Source organism: Myxine glutinosa, chromosome 1 (genome assembly GCF_964187855.1).
Source record: "Myxine glutinosa chromosome 1, kmMyxGlut1.1, whole genome shotgun sequence".
In the NCBI taxonomy this organism is placed as follows: domain Eukaryota; kingdom Metazoa; phylum Chordata; class Myxini; order Myxiniformes; family Myxinidae; genus Myxine; species Myxine glutinosa.
The window spans coordinates 405,029,923-405,054,741 of NC_136261.1; the positions used below are offsets into that span (position 1 = coordinate 405,029,923).

General features: G+C 44.0%; 1 protein-coding gene across 2 annotated transcripts in view; it reads right to left on the bottom strand.

Annotated features, from left to right (window-relative positions):
• The window catches only part of LOC137417071 (uncharacterized), a 59,588-nt gene that overhangs the window by 24,458 nt on the left and 10,311 nt on the right, over nt 1–24,819 (bottom strand). Inside the window, exon 2 of one of the 2 annotated variants that reach the window (XM_068102836.2) lies at nt 7,586–16,866. The exons of the other annotated variant lie outside the window; for it this stretch is intronic. Within the exon in view, the coding sequence (XP_067958937.2) occupies nt 16,082–16,866 (785 nt within the window). The 3' untranslated portion in view covers nt 7,586–16,081. Of the gene's footprint in view, nt 1–7,585; nt 16,867–24,819 lie in introns of those variants that run through there. 2 annotated transcript variants of the gene reach the window in all.

The window sequence follows — 24,819 nt, forward strand, 5'->3', positions numbered from 1 at the left end:
CGAGGCTGTAATCGCTGCCAAAGGTGCTTCGACTAAGTACTGAGTTAAGGATCTGAATACGTATGTCAATGTGATATTTCAGGTTTTTCTTTTTAATAAATTTGCAAAACTTTCTAAAATCCTGTCTTCTCTTTGTCATTGTGGGGTATTGAGTGTAGATTGATGAGGGAAAAAATGAATTTAAACGATTTCAGCATAAGGCTGCAACATAACAAAATGTGAAAAAAGTGAAGGGGTGTGAATACTTTCTGAATGCACTGTATATCCCACTCCACACCTGGTTGGCAGAGGTACTCCATGCAAACAACCAACATTTGGCTCCTTTGGCTCATTCAACAACGCTCTGTCATTTTGAGGCCATTGTCACCTGTGATGCATCCTTCTCCACCAAAATGACAGGTGGGCTCTGCAACATCCATCAAGAATCAGAGACCATCAAGAACTGGTCCACCACGTGAAATATCTTTTAAACCAGATAAATCAGATGTCCTTCCTTTGTCCCACCAAATAAAACCACCTTGCATTTCTCATATCGGCAACAGTCGCCTGTTGAAGTCGGGTCTCTTGAGCCTCTGAGTCCCAACATCAGACCATTCCATCCACTGGCTTCAAAAGATGGGATGCAATCTGAGTATACTCCCTTGGGCGAAATTCTTTCTTCGGCACTCCTCACAACTTGCAAGTCTCAGAAGATCACACAGAATCATATGGTCATGGACTCCATTCACTGTTCTATCCTGTGGAATTGCCCAGTTTAGCAAAATTCCCCCCCCCCCCCCCCCAAAAAAATGACGTACCTTGATGCTCCGTTGTTGGTATTTGTCTTTTTTGAAAAAGAGTAAGTCAGTCCCTCCCACTCAAAATGAATGTGATGAGTCCTCCCTTGAGTTGTGGCACCAGGTTTCATCTCCAGCAGTGATGGATTTCAAGAAGTGTCACATTTTGAACTACAGAGTTCATAGAACACATTACCCCACGCAGTCAGTCACATATTCTAATTTTGTATTTTTAATTATCTTTCAAAAATTTGTAGAATTTGTTTTTCACTTGGAAGTTGTGGGTTAAGATGTGTAAATAAAGGTGGAAAAAAAAATCTGATTTAATGCATTTTAATTCGAGGCTAAAAGGCAACAAAAGGTGGATATTTTGAAAAGGGGTGTAGACTTTCTATGGGCACTGTGTACATGTATGAAATGAAACAAGAAAGAGCAATCAGAGATTGCAGACACTTGCCTGGACGTCTTTTAATGGTTTTTAAGGCTTTTGTGTTAAATCAAATATGGTGGCCAAACCACGTGACCGATGACCACATTATTTTTTTGTCTCCACCAATTTATCCATAGATGACGCTCAAGAAATTTTATCTTGATCGGATGAAGTTTTGCACTTCTCGAATTTTGACGTCATAATGGAGGCACCTATGACATCATCATCAACATATATTCCCAATTGAGAGTTCTTTACAATGAGCCATGTCTCAATTTTTTCTGGGCAGCACTGTCGTTGATAGAGGTGCAATGTTTTTCGGTTTTTCCAAGATGGTGCCCATACCACGTGAAATATGACGTCATAATTATATATTTTAAAAATATACAGGAGGTGGTGCACCTCTGGTGAAAATTTCCTGTTAATCGGACCAACGGTTGCAGAGAAAATCATATTTATTCTGTGTGGACAAACGAGCAAACAGACAAACAAACAAACGGACTCAAATGCAATTCTCTCTCCTCTGGCGAGTGTAATAAATGAAAGGTTTTAAAGGCTGGAGAAAAAAAACCTTTATCGGAAGTTTACCGCCATTGATGCAGCGTCTCTCACGCCACCTTATTTAACACGGTGCATTAGTTCTTCGTGCCTGTTGTTTGTGTCCTTTATGACGTGTTTAAAAACAACAGGTTTCCTGTTTGGAATGATTTTCAATATCGTTTGACTCCCAGACAAAGCAAAACAACCACCTTACTCTTGTGTGCGCTCGAGACGAGATTCCCTTCAATTTGACATATTCAGAGCCAAAGTACTGCTGGACTGCAGGTTCGTGTTAAAATTAACATTCAGTTGAAATTAAGTTTCGAATTTCTTGATTATAAACTGATGTCTGCAGACAGACAGACAGACCGACAAAGACAACCAGATGCTTAACCCACCTTTTTCATGCGTACAGGGTAATAAAGATGATACTGTTGCAGTTTTGAGTTTTGTACAATAAAGGTTAATTTCCCCCTCATAGTTTAGTCACACTACAACATGTAGCCTCGCGATAGTGCAGTTATTTCTTAGTATTTTTGAGCATAGTCCTTTTGCTGTGTTAGTTTTGCGTTGAGTAGAATAATGAGAGTAGGTCCTTTTCATTGCTTCATTGCCTTATGCCGCCTCCATTGCCGTACGCCTCCGTGTGCTGCCTTTGGCTTTTTGGCGCGAATTAACACGAGGCAGGCCTGGCAAATCGAACAGGGATCGAATGAGGGCGGCAGAGAAGCTGACGGTAAGCCCGAGTCACCAATCAGGGCTCAAAGGGAGTGGCTGCGGCAATGCGTCACAGGGCATGGTTGGAACGTTCGAGAGGGCTCAGGGCGTGGCAATAAAACCTGTTGCGCGAAGCCCCCACGAGCAGTTCGGGGTGAGGAGTCCTTCAGTGGAGAGGTGAGCTTGCAGTTTTGCGAAGGGAGGCGCTTGACTGAGGATTGATGAGAGTTATGAGTTCGGAGAAAAGACGTGCATGAACCAAGTATAAGCGCTCGTATTAAAGTGGACGCTCGGTTGAGCTTGAGGCCGAGCCTCTATTGGGTTACATGAGTGATAGCGCGCTGGTAACTCGACGCGCTGTGGAAAGCCGCCGAGAGACGCGTACATTCCCTCCCGCATTCCTGCCTCATCTGCCCCTTTGTTTGAGAGACGCGCTACGAGGATCCTTTCCACCACCTGCTTGCCTTCATCGCGGGACATGCTGTGATCGTGGAGAGCCACGCTGGGCGACGCCGCCGTTCCTGGACGACCAAAGCAGCGCGTGAACATCATCCTGCCTGTATTTCCCCTTTGTGAGTGTGATCGGGCCCGTGTCTGGATGGGGGAGGATAAGAGATGGTGGTGAACAGCTGTTTTAAAGACCTGGAGGGTGGAGTGGGATTGAAGAGAGTGAGGGAGTTTGTTCCAGAGGTGGGAGAAAAGAGGAATGAAGGAGTGAAGGTGAGCAGAAAGTCTTGATTTTGGCAGTTTAACCATAAGAGGGTTGCAGGCAGATCTTGTGCGACCTGTAGGAATATTTGGGGGACAGAGCCCACAGAGAGCTGGGGGGGCAAGGCCAGAGAGGAGTCGGAAGAAGACAAAGACCACCAACCTGCCTGCGGTGAGTGAGTGAAAGGCCCTTGGAGTTAGCTTCATCGCGGGAGATTCCAATGATTCTGAACGCTTTGGTTTCAACAGCGTGAAGACGAGCTAGGTGTGAGGCAGGAGCACCAGACCAGAGGGGAGAGCAGTATTCCATAGAGCTGCGGATGAAAGCCTTGTATGTGGTGAGGAGCTCAGGTGTGCCAAGGAAGGACTTCGCACGACGGAGTATGCCCAGTCGGCGACTGGCTTTGGAGGCCAGATTTGAAATGTGGTTTTCCCAGGAAAGATCATGGCAAATAGTGAGACCCAAAAGCTTGAGTGACAGAACTTCTTGGAGAGGATTATTCAGAAAGTGGATGGGAGGGTTGTCCAGTCGGTCTTTTCGGAGAGACATCGTAAGAGTGTGAGATTTATCAGGATTGAAAGACATGTTCCATTTGTTTGCCCAGTCTGTGATTTTGTCCAGGTCTGCAGAGAGCGAGGAGGCTGCAGACTGCCTATCTGAGGGATGAGGAATGGAGCGACAAAGAGTAGAGTCGTCAGCAAAGAGATAGAGAGAATTTTCAAAAGAGTCAGAGAGATCATTGATGAAGACCAGAAAAAGCACAGGGCCCAGAACACTACCTTGGGGAACTCCAGCCTGAACAGGAAGAGGAGATGAGAGAAACCCATTCAGGGCCACACGTTGACTACGACCAGAGAGGAAGTCCGCCAGCCATGCATGGACATTTCCATGGATACCAAAGGAGGAGAGTTTGGTGAGCAGAGCAGGGTGCCAGACCGTATCGAAGGCACGTGAAATGTCAAGGGAGACAGCTCTAATTTCCTGTTTGGCGTTGAGGACCTCCAACGGTCCTGCACGGACCACGTGGTACGCAATCCGCTCGGTGTACCCAAATTACATGTGGCTTGTGCGAGGCTTGGTTCCCCGCTTCCGTGGCGGCGCAGGTATTTAGGTACGTGCGAGACTTGTCCCGAAACCCAACTTGCGTTTGCCCGGAAGGGGCGTTTCAAGTCTCGGTTACACCGGCCCAGAAAGAACAAGGGGCTTAATCTCCCCTTGGTAAGGGTAGGAAGGGCGGCAGGAAACCGTAACAATACATTTCACACTATTTCAGTATCCCCTCCTCTGTGAGTACACATGGCACCCTTTCCTTCCCCAGATCCACAGTGACGCTCTGTTACATTGAAAGTTCCTGACTGTCACACTTTCTTGAATTGCGATGTGTGTTTGTGGAAATGTCTGATCTGCCTTGCCTCACCACAGCCGGGCAGTGTTGTGAGTAGAGACAATATATTTACACAGCAAGGCTTTGAAGTTGGTTTACCAGCATAAACCATGTAATTATGGCTTATTTAATTTTCTCAGTCCGAGATGAAAAGGAATTGTTTCAGATCACGTCCTCGCTCGTCTAATGTTTTTCATCTGACTGGCGCTGTATATTTACCTCCGCCACCAAAGGTTATATTTTCAACCCTGTCTGTCTGTTTGTCCATTTGTGAACAAAATATCTCAAAAAGTTGTCGACGGATATGGACGAAATTCGGCAGAGATGTAGCGTTTGTGACAAGGACTAAATGATTAGATTTTGATGAAGATCCGGATTCGGATCCGGCTTGTAGAATTTTTAAAAGTGATTCTTCACTATTGGGAGATAGGGCCAAAAACGATACATAGCAGGACGTCTCAAAAAGTTATGGACTGATTTGGACGAAACTTGGTGGACCGGTTGGGTGTCTCACGAGGAAGAATCGATTTGATTTTTGCGAAGATCTGAATGTGGATTTGGATATGATAATTATTTAATTTTTAAGTATTCTTCACCATTGGGAGATAGGGACAAAACGATACATAGCAGGCTATCTCAAAATGTTTTGGATGGATTTGGACGAAACTTGTTGGACAGGTTGTGTGTGTGACGAGGAAGAATCGATTCAATTTTGGTGAAGATCCGGATCCGGCTAGTAGAATTTTAAAAGTGATTCTTCACTATTGCGTGATATGACCAACCAGGTGGAGGTATGCTCTCTACTGAATGTCGTGCTCGTTAATTTATGGAACTGCACCTGCTGACGTGAATCGGTTTATTCATTCAAGTTTACTTAGAGACTATAGAAGATACTCAATATATGTGCTTTAATACTTAATGATTATATCGATTATTTATGACATTCACTTAAAAAAACCCACATCTGGTTCCCTTTGCAAACAGACAAATGGCCTCTGGTATGCAGGGAAGGGAGGGCCCATGCCACGCAACCTGCTGCTTCATCGAGACGTTGGCATGACCCCTCAAGGTGGCCTCACATACATCCAAGCCTGATAATCCATAGGTGTAAGTAATTGTAATTACATTTAACCACGACACTTTCCTCAAGGTAACAGTTTGTTAACAAGTGACATTGTCCAGCGCAAGGCCTGCCTGAATGAGTTTCATTCCAGAAAACCGACACCCATCGTTTAACGATTCTAAAATGCAGACAAGTATTGCGGAGATTTGCAGAAACATTTTGGTGGATTAAATGCGCATTTCTCTTGTGCATCACGATTAATTTAAGAGTTTGGACGTCTCCTTGAGCGAAGATGTGGGCCATGTCCTGGTATTTGGTAAGGCATGCCAGGACCAACTCTACAGATTTATCCCAGACAGGCCAGAGTATAACTCAACAGTAGATAACAACAACTATCGGGGATGCCTCTTCGTGGTGCTTGTACCCCCCAATGCAAGTCGGGGGCCAAATATTCCCCATTCTTCCCTGCTGCCCAGATTCGTCAGGGCAGCGCAGTCACGGTCAGAGTGCCAATCGGTCCCCAATCCCCATGGACCGGCCCTTTTCCTCGTGTCTCTTCTCTTCTTCTTCTTCCTCTTCTCTCTCTCTCTCTCTCACTCTCTCTCTCACTCTGTCATGGCCCTGACTTCGGGAAAGCATGGGTACACCATCCTGGATGTGGGAGATCTCTGGGTCGCTCCTGCGAGATTGATCAGCTGTCTCCATGCCACGGGCTTGTGCAAGTGAACTGTTTAGGGCCATAAACAACAACAACAACAACAACAGCAGCAGTAGACATCTTTCCTCACACTGCCACAAACCACTGCTGGAGATTTTTGGCCTTTAATTATTTGCTTTTTATCCTCCATCGACCAAGTCGCCTTAAGAATTATGTTTTCAGGTTGTCCGTCCAGCCGGCCATCCGTGATAGGTTTTCGTTACCGCGATAGCTTGTGAACCAGCGATGAGATTCTGACCAAAGTTGGGACAAGTATGTATTATGATGCAAAGATGACCTGATTAGATTTTGATGTCAAGAGGTCAAATGTAAAATGTCAGACATCCAGTGAGGTCAAACTTGTGCTACGACATAACTTGTGAACCAGTCATGGGATTTTCACCAAACTTGGTATAATTATATATGATTATGCAAAGATAAACCGATTCGATTTTGGGGTCAATAAGAGGTCAAAGGTCAGAGGTTATGTTAAGTTACAATTATTTAGTTACCCATGATAACTTAAGAACGGCTGAAGGGATCTTAGTCAAACTTGGTGCAGGTATGTATAATGAGGTAAAGATGAACCGATTCGATTTTGGGGTCACGAGGTCATAGGTCAGAGGTCATGCTAGGTAACATTTCTGTAACCACGATAACTTGTGAACCAGTGATGGGTTCTGACCAAAGTTGGTACAGGTATGTATTATGATGCAAAGATGAACTTATTCGATTTTGGGGTCAAGATGTCAAAGGTCACAGTCTGTAATAGGCATACAACTTGACAACAACTGTAGGGATCAAATTCAAACTTGGTACAAGTATGTATAATGATGTAAAAAATTTAAATTAGATTTTGGGGTCAAGAGGTCAAAGGTCATGTTAAGGAAAATTTATGTTGCCATGCCAACTTGTGAACAAGTGGTGGGATTTTGAGCAAATTTGGTACAAGTATATATGACGCAAAGGTGAACTGATTGGATTATGGCATAAAGAGGTTAACGGTCAGAGGTCATGTTAGGCAAAAATGTGATAACTTGTGAACAGCTGAAGGGATTTAAATTAAAACTTGGTACAGGTATGTATAATGATGTAAACATGAACTGATTAAATACAAGTATTACAATGATGTAATAAATATAGGCGGAGGCATATCGGTCGACGTCGTGACGTCGAAGAGTTCAGTTCTAGTAATCTAGTTCATATTGTGTTCTAAATGAAGGAAAGCACAGGCTCGTTTTCCATGAATGAATAGAAAAGACAACACAGCACATTAACCAGATTTGTTTATACACCATCTCAAGGTTCATCAAGCCGCTTTATACAGGAATGATAGATAATTTGAACGTCAAATACAGAGAAGGCGATTCTGCCCATCGATCCCGTAGCATATTTTTCACTCAAACACTATAATACACATGTACTCCAAGATTATAGTGCTAAAAACACAATGCCACTTGACAAGTGTAATGATGTAAGAAACAATTAACATCCCAATAACGACACGTTTCCTTTGCATAAAATGTGAGAAATTATTGGTGGAAATGGAACGTCAGAAAAGAGCAGAGGGAAATTAGAAGTGGGGGGCAAAGGGGGCAAAGGCAAACATGATGACGGTACACACAAGCAGCCCAGCACAGGTGTGTGCAGCAACGCCTACCTGTTCAATCCCACTTCATCTAAATATTTCATCACTTTTTTAACTGATCGATTGTCTTTGCTTTTAAAATTCTTCCTGACAAACTATTGCACGCACCATCTACTCTTGGAGTTTCAAAAGAATCTCAGACCTTACTATTCCTGTATCCAAGATGTGCACCTTCGATGACTGGATGTATCCATTCTCCCTTAGCCCCGAGCATCATGGCAAAAACATTCATCCATTCATTCTCATTTATAATTATTGAAAGGACCTCTATTAAATCCCAACATCAATTTATCCCCCTCACCCAACCCCCTCAATCTTGTTTCCTAGCCTTCTTTAATCCAAGATGGATTCCTTGATTCAAACATCCCGGTCTTCTTTAATCCAAGCGAGAAGCCCCGATTCAAACATCCTGGTCTTCTTTAATCCAAGATTGAATCCCTGATTCAAAATCCCGGTCTTCTTTAATCCAAGATTGAATCCCTGATTCAAAATCCCGGTCTTCTTTAATCCAGGATTGAATCCCTGAATCAAAATCCCGGTCTTCTTTAACCCAGGCTAGAATCCCCGATTCAAACATCCCAGTCTTCTTTAATCCAAGATGGAATCCCCGATTCAAACATCCCTGCCTTCTTTAATCCAAGATTGAATCCCTGATTCAAAATCCCGGTCTTGTGTTGTGATCCCTGTGATTCAAACATCCCGGTCTTCTATAATCGAAGACAGCTGTGGATATATTCGATATAACCCATATCTTGTGAACCTCTTAGAGTCCAGGCTTTGTCTTGCAACTCGTGTGGTCTCCCCTTCCCACACGGCCTTTCCTATTATTACTTCCAAACCTGTGGATACATTCGAGTTACCCCTTTGTTGTTTTTTCTGTGTGAAGGGGCTCGCACATCTATTACATAATCGACGAGGACATAAGGAGACGTAATAAATACTTCCACATGAATACGACATTGGTACATAAAGGTAGAATCAACACCGCACACGTGAGAGTTGTACCTGGGATCCCGCAATACAACATGTACTCAAAAGGGAATGCTGCACGAGCAAACATAAGGATTATTATCGACAATAAGAGTGTTTTTTGTGCAATTCTTCCATCAGGACCTCTTGGGTGCAGCAGGAAGTTCCCAAGCTCATGACAAATCCATACAGCTAATTATAGTACGTACCATCTATCGTACATTAAGCTATAGTATCCCTTTAAAATTTAATACTGCCTCACCAAGTTCCCAATATTCATTGCACGTACCTTGTTTAGTATTGAAGTTAAACTTAGTGGCTGAGCATCTGATGATGTGAGAAAGGAGGGGGGCGGATGGAGTCAAAATTACTGCCATGTTGCACGCACAACATGTAGACATCCCAAACCCATGTCTTGTGAACCTCTTAGAGTCCTGGCTTTGTCTTGCAACTCATATGGTCTCCCCTTCCCACACACGGCCTTTCCTATTACCTCTAAACCTGCTCACTCTGTCTAAACTCTAAAGATATAACTTTTCTGCTCATCCAATGTCCGTCTTTTTGCCTCGATCCTGTCATTGGCCGGACATCAGAGATAAACCCATGAAATGGAATCGTTTGGGTTGTCCCGTTTGGTATTCCCGCATGAGTCCGTGGTTTATGACGCTGGAATCCTTGGTTCAAATCCCACATACTGTAAAGATTTGTCCACCATTTCCAAGTGTCTTTGTCCTACTTATCATAGATACAAAATCTACTTATCATAGGTACAAAATCTTCCATGAGCATGAAATAATCGTTTGAACAATACCGATGCAGTGAAAGAACAAGTAAAGGAAAAAAAAAAAAACTTTTTAACATTATACTCTGGCCATTTTTTTATTTTTATTTTTTGTATCAAAACTTTTGTTATTTTTTTCATTAAATTTTGACAGAGGAAATTTTACCAGAAAAAGAGGACCTTCTTCTCAGCCTTCCTCAACGACAACAAGTTCCCAACCCTACTTTCGTTGAACTCGAGGAAGACCGAGAAGAAGGCCTATTTGGCCTGAAAGCTTGTCTGAAAATAAAAGAGAGATCGTCTTGTAGCTACGTGCGTAAATTATTTAATTTCTTTTGATTATATATATGTCGTGAGTGTGACAAGAGTGAGTGACAGGTTGATGATGGTGAAAATGATGATTGGAAAGCTCTTGGTGAACGTCATCTCGGGATATGCTCCGCAGGTTGGTCGGAGCGATGAAGAGAAGGACAAGTTCTGGTGTGCCATCGAGAAGCTGATGGAAAACGTGAAAGATGAGGAAGTTGTTGTGGTAGGAGGAGACCTAAATGGACATGTGGGAAGGAGTACTGACGGTTTTGAGGGAGTTCATGGGGGTTACGGATATGGTGTGAGAAATGGAGAAGGTGAAAGGATTTTGGAGTTTGCTGATGGAGCTGATTTGTTGATTTGTAATACTCAGTTCCAGAAAGAGGATTAATAAGCTTGTTACATACACGTCAGGTGGGTCGACGACAACCGTTGACTACCTGATGGTGGGTAGGCGAGATAGGGGACACCTCCGGGACACAAAGGTGATCCCGGGGGAGGAGGCTGTTTCACAGCACCACTTGGTTGTCTGCGACATAAGGGTGAAAGGTATGAGGAGAGCTCGGCGGGTGAAGTACCAACCGAGAATGAAGGTGTGGAGGTTGAAAGAGGTGACAGTAAGGGAGGCATTAAAAGAGAGGCTGAGCAGGGTAGAGGATGATGTGGTTGAGCTTGAAAGTGGTTGGAAGTCAATGAAAGATAGTCTGTTGGGAGCTGTTGGTGAGGTATGTGGATGGACAAAAGGACCACCGAGGCACTCGGAAACATGGTGGTGGGATGATGAAGTTGGAAAGAGGATTGACTAGAAGAGGAAGAAGTTCAAGGAGTGGCAGAAGGCGAAGGGTACGGGAGCAGAAAAAGCAGAGCATGAAAGTTATAAGGCAGCCAAGAAGGCTGCAGAGAAAGAGGGAGCAAAGGCGCAGGAGGCATGTAGGAAAATGTTCGGAGAACGCTTGGATTCGGAAAAGGGTCAGAGAGCGGTATTCAGGATTGCAAAGCAGATAGCGAAAGAGAGGTGTGATGTGATGGGGGTGAGTTGCTTGAAAGATGAAGTGGGACAAATCGTTGTGGACACAGATGGAATTAAAGGAAGATGGAAAAGATATATGGAAATGCTGTTGAATGCAGAGAATGAATGGGATGGCAACATAGAGAGTAACCCAGTTTTAGGACCGGCAGAGAAGATAACTGAGAAGGAAGTTGAGGAAGCGATAAAAGCAATGAAGAGTAGAAAAGCGGGAGGGCCGACGAGAGTTGTGGGAGATATGTTGAAGGCAGCAGGAAGTTGGGGCGTGAAGAGAATGACAGAGATCTGTAATCTAGTGTTTAAAGAACGCCGCATTCCAGTGGAGTGGGAACTGAGTACCCTCGTCCCTCTATACAAGGGGAAAGGTGACCCTCCGGACTGTGGCTCATATCGAGCGATAAAGTTATTGGAGCATGGAATGAAGGTATTGGAAAGGGTGTTGGAGAGGGGGATAGGAAGAAAGTGAAGATCGATGAAATGCAGTTTGGATTTATGCCAGGAAGAGGAATGACAGACGCGCTTTTTATTGTGAGGCAGTTGCAGGAGAAGTACATGGAGAAGAGGAAGAAGTTGTTTCTTGGGTTTGTTGATCTGGAGAAAGCATTCGATCGGGTTCCACGTGAAGTATTGACATGGGCATTGAGGAAGTTAGGAGTGGAGGAATGGTTGATCAGAATAGTGATGGCAATGTACAAAAGAGGGCGCACAGCAGTGAGGACGAAGGACGGGAACAGTGGTGAGTTTGAGGTGAAGGTGGGAGTGCATCAGGGGTCGGTACTAAGTCCACTACTATTTGTAGCTGTGAGGGAGGTGCTGGCTCAGAACGTAAAGGAGGGTTTACCATGGGAGTTGTTGCATGCAGTTGCAGTTGATCTGGTGTTGATTGCGGACGGTATGGATGGACTGAAGGAAAAGATGAACAAGTGGAAGGAATGTATGGAGAAAAAAGGTCTGAAGGTGAATATCGGAAAGACGAAGGTGATGGCAAGTGGTAAAGCATGTGATGAGGTGGAAAGAACTGGGAAGTGGCCATGTGCTTTGCGCAGGAAGGGTGTCGGAGTGAACTCCATTCAATGTACAATGTGCGCTGAGAGTGGGTTCATCAAAAATGTCGTGGTCTGAGAGGGTTCATCAAAAATGTAGTGGTCTGAGAGGGTCATTAACCAGTGTGGCAGCTACATTCAAATGTGAGGTGTGCACAGAGGGAGCTGCAGATGGAGGAAATGTTGAGTTGGATCCTGGAGACGGCGTGAACCTGGAAGGTGTGAAAACATTTTGCTACCTCGGAGACATGTTGAATGGAGAAGGTGGATCAGACTCGGCAACGGTTGCTGGAGTGAGATGTGCATGGAAGAAGTTTCGGGAACTGAGTGGCGTGCTGATGAGGAGGGGAGTGTCGTTGAAGCTGAAGGGAAAGGTGTGTGCGGCATGTGTGAGAAGTGTTATGATTTATGGGAGCGAGACATGGGTAATGAGCATAGAGCAGCAACGAAGGCTGGAAAGGGTGGAAATGTGAATGGTTCGGTGGATATGTGGAGTATCGTTGAGAGAGAGGAAGACAAATGATGAATTGCGAAAGATGATGGGAATAGAGTCTGTGATGGATGCTGTGAAGAGAAACAGTTTGAGATGGTTTGGTCATGTGTTGAGGAAGGATGAAAGTGACTGGTTGAGAAAAGTGATGGAAATGAATGTGGAAGGAAGTAGAGGACGGGGAAGACCGAGAAAGACTTGGCTGAAGATGGTGGAAGAAGAAATGCGGGCAAGGGGGTTAACAAGGAGAGATGCAGAAAATAGGGCAAAATGGAGAAGATCGTCATGGGGACCGCAAGGCTAACCCCCGCTCTAGCAGGGAAAATGGCCTTCACATTTTTGGGCTTCTTGAAAAGCGCTATATAAAATAAATGTATTTTTATTATTAATGCATGTTGTTGTGTTGTTGTATTCTTGCTGCATGTTGTTGTTTTGCATGCAACCTGTGGCTGCTGGTTTGCATCATTTCTCTGGAAGTGCGTTTTTTTGTGCCACTGATGCAGTGCCCCAATTACCAGTGAGCTGGTACTCAATGTGCCGACCTCGGAAGGATGACAGGCTGAGTCAACCCCCCTGGCGTTAATTGAACGACTGCCCGGGATTCAAACTCGGGATCCTAGGATCCCAAGCCAGCACTCCAACCGCAAAGCCAACACCAGGCTCCATTCTTGCTGAATGTATGAGATAAACAGGGCGTTGATCGAGTTATGATACGGTAAGCTGATGTTTCAGGCATTCACCCTTCGTCGGAGCAAAAGGGCATGGAGAGTTAACGCCCGTAATGTCAGCTTCACCTTGCATCCCATGGCGGCTAGCCTGCCTCGATCAATGTTGTGTCAATTCCTTCCATTGGTCCAGCTGTCCGCCGATGCAGATCGACACATGCCTTCACAAACAAGACTGGCTATGGTCCATTATATTCGACTAGCAACGGTACCCGCCCTGTGGGCGGGGCTTCAATTGGGAGGCCCAAATGAAAAGGCAAAATGTCAGAAATTGAAGGCTTTTTTTATATTTTAAACGATTTATATAAACATCCGTCAAATCATATCACACGCAAGTCATCAAAATCTAAACAGTATTTGTAGAATTTCAATAAAAGCCACATCACTGTTCATATTGGTAAAAATTATTCCATTGTGTTTGGGAAAACTGGAAAATTGGAAAAACATTATAGCCTATTTTACTCCAGGGGTCCGAGGAGTACCCACCCAAAATATCGTTGCGATCGGTTCAGCCGTTTTTGCGGTACCTGGGAACGGACGGACAGACGGCCATTTGGTGAATTATAATAAGATTGCTCAATCTGATATAATTTTGTTGCACCATTATAAGCTTTGGTAAGAAAGTGAGAAAGAAAAGAAAGAATCTTCATATAAATTATTCTGCAAAATTACCGGTAATTTTCAACAGGGAAGGCAAAAAAGAAGCTCAGTTGTGAACTGAGACGAGCAAACGACACGGAATAAGACGAGCAAAGTGCTTCTACAAAACTAACCATCCTCCCCTACGTAAAACAAGAAACTTGTATTTGATCGAGACAAACGGAAAACGAGAAGGGAGCTATCAGATATGAGGATTGCATCCAAAGAGAGTCAAAACAATAAAGAGATTGTTACACTGTTTGTTTGTTGTCTTCTTCGGTATCTAAGGCTTATGGAGAAGCTTATAAATATATTATTATAGGTAGGACTACACCTTTAGGATTCTATGGACAACTCAACATGATAAATAGGATACCAGGTCATGATTTGCCAAAAATAATGCAAACAAGGTAGGGATGGTCAAAATAAATTATAATGTGGAACCATCCCCATATATTTCTTTAAATAATAGTCGTTCCCTGTCCATCCATAGATACTTTTGCATAATAATAATAAAAAAATTACTTGTGCTGTACTTTTTGTGTAAGTTTAAAGGATTTACATGCGGAAAATGTTTTCTTTGATTGCACTATTAAATATCTTATCATCAAATATTCCGGTTGAATACAAACAGAGGAACACATACGATACTAGAACGGCACTCGGTAGAGTGCATACCTCCGCCAGGCTGAATAGTTTATGTTTCGTATCCCACTTATAGGCCGGATCTGGATTCGGACCTGAACCAAAATCTAATCGGCTTGTTCTTGTCACCTGACCAACTTGTCCACCAGGTTTAGTCATAACTTGTCCATAAGGTTTTGAGACATCGTGCTATATATCGGTTTTAGCCCAATCTCTCAATGGTGAAGAATCACTTATAAATTAAATAATTCAAGTATTCGAATCCATATTCAGATCTTCACCAAAATCAAATCGATTCGTCCTTGTCACACACACACAACCTCTCCACCAAGTTTCATACAAATCCGTCCACAACATTTTGAGATATCCTGCTATATTTCGTTTTTGGCCCTATTTCCCTTTGCTGAATAATCACTTTTAAAATTCTAGTAGCCGGATCCGAATCCAGATCTTCACCAAAATGTAATCATTTCGTCCTTGTCACATACACTACCTCTCTGCCAAATTTCGTCCAAATCCATCCGCAAATTTTGGAGATATCTTGTTCACAGACAGACAGGGGTGAAAACATAACCTCCAACCACCTTCGGTGGCGGAGGTAATAAAGACTAAACCGTAGTCAGATGTAAAGGAGACAAACTTGAAAATGGATTTCTGTTGTCGGACTGTAGTTCTACGTAATATTCCACTGGTAACTACACCCATATAGGTGTGATTCGTCCTCGCGGCCAATTGTGTCACAGTGGGCCTGCCCCCACCAGGCTAATTTGCATGCATTATCCCGCCCACCCCTCTTGGCCCTTCACTGTCCCAAGTGTAGGGGTGCAGCTGTGCCGACTTTGTGGAATCCTTTAAAGTTAGGAAAAATTTGAGTAGTCATGGATCTTTCCACTGTTAAATGCAGCGGATTCGTGTTTAATCCAACGACTGAGCTTAAACCAATTTCGAGTTAGGCTGTTCGAACAGAAGAAGAAGAAGCAGAAGAAGAAGAATTACAAACAGGCTGTTTTGGGTCTGTCAGTTTTGAAGCTCGGCGATGCTGTCCAGGAGCTTCATGAGTGTTGGTGACCATGAAATCCTCCACAAACGAGTGGCAAATACCTTATAGGTTTAGAAGTTTCTATCTTGGTGAATTTTTGAGGATATGTGTTGTATTAAATATATGGAGTGTCCATCCATGCGATCCCACAAGTTGTGGGTTAATATCTGACGAAAAGCAGCAGCAGTAATCATTGAGACTCCAAGCTTCTGGAAAGTTTTGACAAAAATGTTGAAAAAAATTAATAAATTAAAAGCCCAGGTGTCTCACTGACCCTCAAGGAAAAGTGCATTCCATCCACCATCTTCTCAGGCTGGTCTAAACTACAAGGAGTCTCTCTCCTCAGGCTTAAAACGGAATATGCACAGGTGAGGGTGCTCTCCAGTGCATGATGTTGCAACCATTGAGGAATCAAAGAACATTTTCTTACACACTGTGCATGAAGAGACACTAGGCCATGTGAATTCGCATGTGGTTTTGACAGTGCGATAACTGACGGAATTCCTTAAAACAAACACTGCAGGAATATGGCTTCTCCCCCGTGTGAATCAGTTTGTGCTTCCGAAGAGTCGATGGGTCGGCGAATGTCTTTCCACAAACCATGCAAGCATATGGCCGCTCCCTCGTATGAACTCGCAAGTGATTCTGACATTGCGACGAGGATCTGAATCCCTTGCCGCACACACTGCATGCATACGGCTTTTCCCCCGTGTGGATCCGTGTGTGCTGTTGAAGGGTTGAAGAATCGGAGAAGCTCCTTGCGCAAACCGTGCACGTGTACGGGAGCTTTCCCGTATGAATTCTCATGTGCTTCTTGCAGCTCGATGAAAAACTGAATCCTTTATTACACACAGTGCAGATATAGGGCTTTTCTCCCGTGTGGATCCGTGTATGCTGTTGAAGACCGGACGAATCCGTGAAGGTCTTCGCGCAAACGGTGCACGTGTAAGGGCGCTCTCCCGTATGAACCCGCATGTGTTTCTGACAATTCGACGACTGACTGAATCGCTTGTCGCACACACTGCAGGAATACGGCTTCTCCCCAGTGTGTATGCGCATATGTTTCATCAAATACTTTTTGTGACAAGTGATATAGGGACAATCGCTGCATTTGTAACTTTTCTCACTGGAAACCTTTTGGTGGCATTCCATGTGTGCTTGCAAATCGGCTGGAACCGTGAAGCTTTGAGAGCAACAGATGCAGAAGAACTTCTTCATCAGCTCGAAAGGTGCCCCTGTGAAGATCATTCCACATGACAAAGGGAAATAAGTAATTTCTCAATACATTGTTAAGAAGCCTGAAAAGGCACGTTAATATCACAGACATTCAATTTGAGGAGAGGTGTTAGTGTAGATCGTCCTCGTAAAAGTTGTGCACATTTCCTTTCCAAGGATTGTCAAATAATCTACAGTCACGTGAAAAAGTAAATACACCCCATGTAAAGTTTTGACTTTTTCAACATATTTCAACATACAGCTATTAGAGGGGTCAATGTATGGTTAAACCCCAAATAAATTGATACAAAAGGTTTTTCAATGGATTCTGGTACCATTGGGCATGCTAAATAACATACTAAAAATCTAGTAACATCTGACTTCCGGAAAGGGGTCATTTTCAAGATGGCGTCCAAGATGGCCGCAGGGAGCTTAAAATGGCCATATCTCAATTATTATTCAACCTAGAAAGGTGGTTTTGGTGTCTAACCCTAGGTTTTAGGGCCCAAGGAATCCAATTGAATCAACAAAATTACTATCAGTTAATTATTTATTGACAAGTCCAAGATGGCATCCCAAGGTGACATCCTGATCCACTAAAATGGCTCTGTCGAATAGTAGTCAACCTAGAGAGATATTTTCAGTGTGTATACCTAGGTTTAAGGCACCCAGGAAATCATCAAAATTACTTAAATAAGCACAAAGTAATCAAGTAATCCAGTAAGCCAGGTTTACCAGCCCATTAGGCATTTGTTGTCTTATACAGTTAGTCGCTATTCTCGTCAAAACTCAAGGTGGGGAACCCGATCGAAGCAAGGGTGGAAATCACTCCATTTATGATGACGAGAAGTCTGATGCCCAACGTGGAGATCGGTTTCTGAATTTTGGGACATGGAATGTAGGGACAATGACAGGGAGATCAGGAGAAGTGGTGGAAGTATTGGTCAGAAGAAGAGTGGACATATGTTGTGTGCAGGAGACGAGATGGAAGGGAAGTGGTGTGAGAATGGTGAAGGGCAGGCAGGGACAGAAATACAAGTTTGTGTGGTAAGGGTGCCCAGAAGGCGTGAATGGTGTTGGTGTCCTGTTTTCTGAGGAGTTTGTAGACAGTGTGGTGAGTGTGATGAGAGTGAGTGAAAGGTTGACGATAGTGAAAATGATGATTGGAAAGCTCTTGGTGAACGTCATCTCGGGATATGCTCCGCAGGTTGGTCGGAGCGATGAAGAGAAGGACAAGTTCTGGTGTGCAATAGAGAAGCTGATGGAAAACGTGAAAGATGAGGAAGTTGTTGTGGTAGGAGGAGACCTAAATGGACATGTGGGAAGGAGTATGGACGGTTTTGAGGGAGTTCATGGGGGTTACGGATATGGTGTGAGAAATGGAGAAGGTGAAAGGATTTTGGAGTTTGCTGATGGAGCTGATTTGTTGATTTGTAATACTCAGTTCCAGAAAGAGGATAATAAGCTTGTTACATACACGTCAGGTGGGTCGACGACAACCGTTGACTACCTGATGGTGCGTAGGCGAGATAGGGGGCACCTCCGGGACACAAAGGTGATCCCGGGGGAGGAGGCTGTTTCACAGCACCACTTGGTTGTCTGCGACATAAGGTTGAAAGGTGCGAGGAGAGCTCGGCGGGTGAAGTACCAACCGAGAATGAAGGTGTGGAGGTTGAAAGAGGTGACAGTGAGGGAGGCATTAAAAGAGAGGCTGAGTATGGTAGAGGATGATGTGGTTGAGCTTGAAAGTGGTTGGATGTCAATGAAAGATAGTCTGCTGGGAGCCGTTGGTGAGGTATGTGGATGGACAAAAGGACCACCGAGGCACTCGGAAACATGGTGGTGGGATGATGAAGTTGGAAAGAAGATTGACGAGAAGAGGAAGAAGTTCAAGGAGAGGCAGAAGGCGAAGGGTACGGGGGCAGAAAAAGAAGAGCATGAAAGTTATAAGGCAGCCAAGAAGGCTGCAAAGAAAGTGGTAGCAAAGGCGCAGGAGGCAAGCAGGAAAATGTTCGGAGAACGCTTGGATTTGGAAGAGGGTCAGAGAGCGGTATTCAGGATTGCAAAGCAGATAGCAAAAGAGAGGTGTGATGTGATGGGGGTGAGTTGCTTGAAGGATGAAGTGGGACAAATCGTTGTGGACACAGATGGAATTAAAGGAAGAGGGAAGAGATATATGGAAATACTGTTGAATGCAGAGAATGAATGGGATGGAAACATAGAGAGTAACCCAGTTTTAGGACCGGCAGAGAAGATAACCGAGAAGGAAGTTGAGGAAGCGATAAAAGCAATGAAGAGGAGAAAAGCGGGAGGGCCGACGGGAGTTGTGGGAGATACAGTCACGTGAAAAAGTAAGTACACCCCATGAAATGTTTTGACTTTTTCAACATATTTCAACATACAGCTATTTGATCTTCATTTCAACAATATTGCTAGATAAAGGTGATATAATATAACAAATATCATGAAACATTTACATTTTGTCGTCCATTGTATCATTTAAATAATAATAAATGCAAATTTCACATGTGGAAAAAGGAAGTACACCCTTGGCTCTAATAGGTGGTATTTCCCCCTTTGACAGAAACAACCTCAAGTAGGCGTTTCTTATAACTGTCTACCAGTCTCTGACATCGACTGGGAGAAATTTTTGCCCACTCCTCCATGCAGAATTCTTTCAGCTGTGCGATGTTTGAGGGGTTTCTTGCATGCACAGCTCGTTTCAAAACCCCCCACAACATCTCGATGGGATTTAGATCTGGGCTTTGACTTGGCCATTCCAGAACCCTCCATTTCTTTCTTTTCAGCCATTCCTTGGTGGATTTACTGGTATGTTTAGGGTCATTGTCATGTTGCAAGGTCCACCTTCGGTTGAGCTTCAACTTTCCGACAGATGGCCTCACATTATCCTCAAGCACACTCTGGTACAATGAAGAATTCATAGTGGATTCTATGATGGTGAGCTGCCCAGGCCCTGATGCAGTAAAGCTGCCCCAAACCATAATATTTCCACCACCATGCTTTACAGTTAGTATCAGGTTCTTGTGGTCAAAAGCTGTCTTCGGTTTTCGCCAAACATGTCTTCTGGTACTGTGGCTAAATAGCTCTACCTTTGACTCATCTGTCCAGAGCACATTGTTCCAGAAGTGCTGGTCTTTGCCTCGGTGTTCATTGGCAAACTTTAGTCTTGCCCTGATGTTCTTTCTCGACAGGAAAGGTTTCCTCCTGGCACACCTCCCATGTAGATCAAATTTGTGCAGCCTCTTTCTAATGGTAGACTCGTGCACTTTGACATCAACAGTGGCAAGAGCTACCTGTAGGTCCCGTGATGACATTCTGGGTTTCTTAGTGACTTCTTTCAGCATCGTGCGGTCTGCTCTCAGGCTGAACTTGCTGGGGCGGCCTGGCCTGAACAAGTTGGCAGTTGTTTGGAATCTTCTCCACTTGCAGATGATCTTCCGGACAGTCGAATGATTGATTTCAAATTGTTTGGAGATCTTTTTAAATCCCTTCCCAGACTCGTAGGCATCTATAACCTTCTTTCTGAAGGCCTCAGAGAGCTCTTTTGATCTAGGCATGGTGACGCCGCACACTTCAACAACAAAGAGCAAACCAAACTAAATGTCTGAGGTTTAAATAAGACAGGTTCCTCCAAGATCCTCTCTAACGATGTTCTAATCATTTGCACCTGAGCTGGTGCACCTGATTCTAATTTTAGGTATTTGAAGTAGTGATAAATGTATGGGTGTACTTACTTTTTCCACATGTGAAATTTGCATTTATGTATATTTAAATTATACAATGGACTACAAAATGTAAATGTTTCATGATATTTGTTATATTATATCACCTTTATCTGTCAATATTGTTGAAATGAAGATCAAATAGCTGTATGTTGAAATATGTCGAAAAAGTCAAAACTTTACATGGGGTGTACTTACTTTTTCATTTGACTGTATGTTGAAGGCAGCGGGAAATTGGGGTGTGAAGAGAATGACAGAGATCTGCAATCTGGTGGTGAAAGAAGGCCGCATTCCAGTGGATTGGGAAGCGAGTACCCTCGTCCCTCTATACAAGTGAAAGGTGACCCTCTGGACTGTGGCTCGTATCGAGCGATAAAGTTATTGGGGCATGGAATGAAGGTATTGGAAAGGGTGTTGGAGAGGAGGATAAGGAAGAAAGTGAAGATTGACGAAATGCAGTTTGGATTTATGCCAGGAAGAGGAATGACAGACGTGCTTTTTATTGTGAGGCAGTTGCAGGAGAGGTACGTGGAGAAGAGGAAGAAGTTGTTTCTTGGGTTTGTTGATCTGGAGAAAGCATTCGATCGGGTTCCACGTGAAGTAGTGACATGGGCATTGAGGAAGTTAGGAGTGGAGGAATGGTGATCAGAGTCGTGATGACAATGTACAAAAGAGCGCGCACAGCTGAAAGGACAAAGGACGGGAACAGTGGTGAGTTTGAGGTGAAGGTGGGAGTGCATCAGGGGTCGGTACTAAGTCCACTACTTTTTGTAGCTGTGATGGAGGTACTGGCTCGGAACATAAAGGAGGGTTTACTGTGGGAGTTGTTGTATGCAGATGATCTGGTGTTGATTGCAGAAAGTATGGATGGACTGAAGGAGAAGATGAACAAGTGGAAGGAATGTATTGAGCCAAAAGGTCTGAAGGTGAATATCAGAAAAACAAAGGTGATGGCAAGTGGTAAAGCATGTGGTGAGGTGGAAAGAACTGGGAAGTGGTCATGTGCTATGTGCAGGAAGGGTGTCGGAGTGAACTCAATTCAATGTACAATGTGCGCTGAGTGGGTTCATCAAAAATGTAGTGGTATGAGAGGGTCATTAACCAGTGTGGCAGCTACATTCAAGTGTAAGGTGTGCACAGAGGGAGCTGCAGATTGAGGAAAAGTTGAGTTGGATCTTGGAGACGGCATGAAGCTGGAAGGTGTGAAAACATTTTGTTACCGAGGAGACATGCTGAATGGAGAAGGTGGATCAGACTCGGCAACGGTTGCTCGAGTGAGATGTGCATGGAAGAAGTTTCAGGAACTGAGTGGCATGCTGATGAGGAGGGGGGTGTCGTTGAAGCTGAAGGGAAAGATGTATGCTGCATGTGTGAGAAGTGTTATGATTTATGGGAGCGAGACATGGGTAATGGACGTAGAGCAGCAACGAATGCTGGAAAGGGTGGAAATGCGAATTGTTCGGTGGATGTGTGGAGTATCGTTGAGAGAGAGGAAGCCAAATGATGAATTGCGAAAGATGATGGGAATAGAGCCTGTGATGGATGCTGTGAAGCGAAACAGTTTGAGATGGTTTGGTCATGTGTTGAGGAAGGATGAAAGTGACTGGTTGAGAAGAGTGATGGAAACGAATGTGGAAGGAAGTAGAGGATGGGGAAGACTGAGAAAGACTTGGCGAAAGATGGTCGAAGAAGAAATGCGGGCAATGGGGTTAACAAGGGGAGATGCAGAGAATAGGGCAAAATGGAGAAGATTGTCATGGGGACCGCAAGGCTAACCCCCGCTCTTGCAGGGAAAATGGCATTAAAATGCCTGTTGTTGTTGTTGTTGTTGTTGTTGTCTTGTGCCTAGATACACCCACACACCAGATTAGAAGTGGGTACTTCTCTTATTTGTCAAGATATTCCGCTCACAAGGTTCAGACATATACATGGCGGTGGCCATCTTTGATTTTGACGTGGCGACGCAATTTCCAATAGGCTTCTTCCGTATGCCTAGATACACCGACACACCAGATGAGAAATTGGTACTTCGCTTATTTTTCAAGATATTTCGCTCACAAGGTTCAGACATATATATGGTGGCGGCCATCTTGGATTTTGACGTGGCGACCCAGTTTTCAATAGCGTTCTTCCTTATGCCGAGATACACCCACACGCCATATTAGAAGTTGGTGCTTCGCTTATTTATCAAGATATTCCGCTCACAAGGTTCAGACATACATGGCGGTGGCCATCTTGGATTTTGACGTGGCGACCCAATTTTCAACAGGGTTCTTCCTTCTGCATAGATACACCCACACACCAGATTAGAAGTTGGTACTTCGCTCATTTTCAAGATATTCCGCTCACAAGGTTCAGACATCCATGGCATCAGACGTACATGGCGGCGGCCATCTTGGATTTTGACGTGGGTTGCACCCACACACCAAATTCGAATGCGGTCCTTCACTTACGGATGCACGCACGTACGCACGCACGCACGCCCGCACAGACACACGGAAGGAGGGGAAAACCATCGTCCCCCTTTCGCTCCGCGGTGCGACGGGGGACAAAAAATATATGAAATTCAAAAAAGAACCTCTCAGCACATACATACGGGAGGGGCAGGTGCAGACTGGAAGTTTGGGACGATTACACCTCACCACCACGTAATTCAAAACACCTCACCACCACGTAATTCAAAACACCTCACCACCTAGTAATTCAAAACACCTCACCCCCATGTAATTTAAAATACCTCACCCCCACGTAATTTAAAACACCTCACCCAATCTAATTTAAAACACATCACCACCAAGTAATTTAAAACATCTCACCCCCATGTCATTCAAAACACCTTACCCCTCATAATTTAAAACACCTCACCCCCACCAAATTTAAAACACCTCACCACCACGTAATTCAAAACACCTCCCCACCACATAATTTAAAACACCTCACCACCACATAATTTAAAACACCTCACAACCACATAATTAAAAACACCTCACCACCACGTAATTAAAAACACCTCACCACCACGTAATTATAAATACCTCACCACCACGTGATTTAAAAACACACCACCATGTGATTTAAAAACACCTCACCACGTCACTTAAAAACACCTCACCACCACATAATTCAAAATACCACACCACCACGTGATTCAAAACACTTCACAACCACGGAAACCAAAGTTTGAGGGAGTAGTTAAGTGACAACACAGACACTGCCCAGACATGTAGATATCTATCTATAATTCCAGTAATCTCTGTGTGTTTGTTTGTTTGTACGTTTGTACGTTTGTCTGTGACCGCTGTTTCTCGACAACCACGGGTCCGATATACTTTAAACTTGCCAGGTATATTGCTGGGGACCCGAGGATGTGCCTTTTCAAGGTTTCATATTAATCGGACAATTACTTACCGAGCTATGTCCAAAAAACGATTCAACCAATCAGAGAGCAGCGAGCTATCGCGTGTGCCGAACGTGGCGGACACACTCTGCCTCGGATGGCACATTTGAGAGCGTATTCATTTATTTCACGTTTGCAAACTATGTTGGCGCTATGTTGGCGTTAAACTATGTTTTAAAACTAATAAAAACCCCGGGGGGATTGTCACTGTACTCGCAAGCCGTTCGCCGTTCGCTTTGGCGTTGCGAATGGACCAAAACATTTCATGCACCAAACCATTTCATGTAAAGCGTTCGCCGTTCGCTTTGGCGTTGCGAATGGACCAAAACATTTCATGAACCAAACCATTTCATATAAATAGAGGGGGGGATATAATTTTAGATATAGATATAGTACGGGCATGCCCTAGTATAGATAAATGACCGTACCCGAGTTGCCGTTTTGTCATGGTTTACACCATCATAATTCAAACAATTATTTTGCACAAATGTATTTGTAATATACGTGATATCACATTTTATAAACAATTGAAGTTGAAAAAAAAAAAAAATTCCCCAAATTTGCAAAAAATAAAAAAAATCAGGAAAATTTTCCAAAGGGTACCCTGAGGACATACCGACGGGAGAGATATGTGCATACCAGAAGTTTGGTAGGATTTCACAAAAGTTTGAGGGAGTAGTTCAGTGACAAGACAAGACACAACATAGACTGCACAGATATGTGCAGCACGAGCTTGGCTGGCTCGCTGCGCCCGCCTCACCACGCGTCGTTACTGAGGAACGGGCTTATTTTAGCTGAGGCTAATGACTGTACCTGAGTTGCTGTGTTGTCAT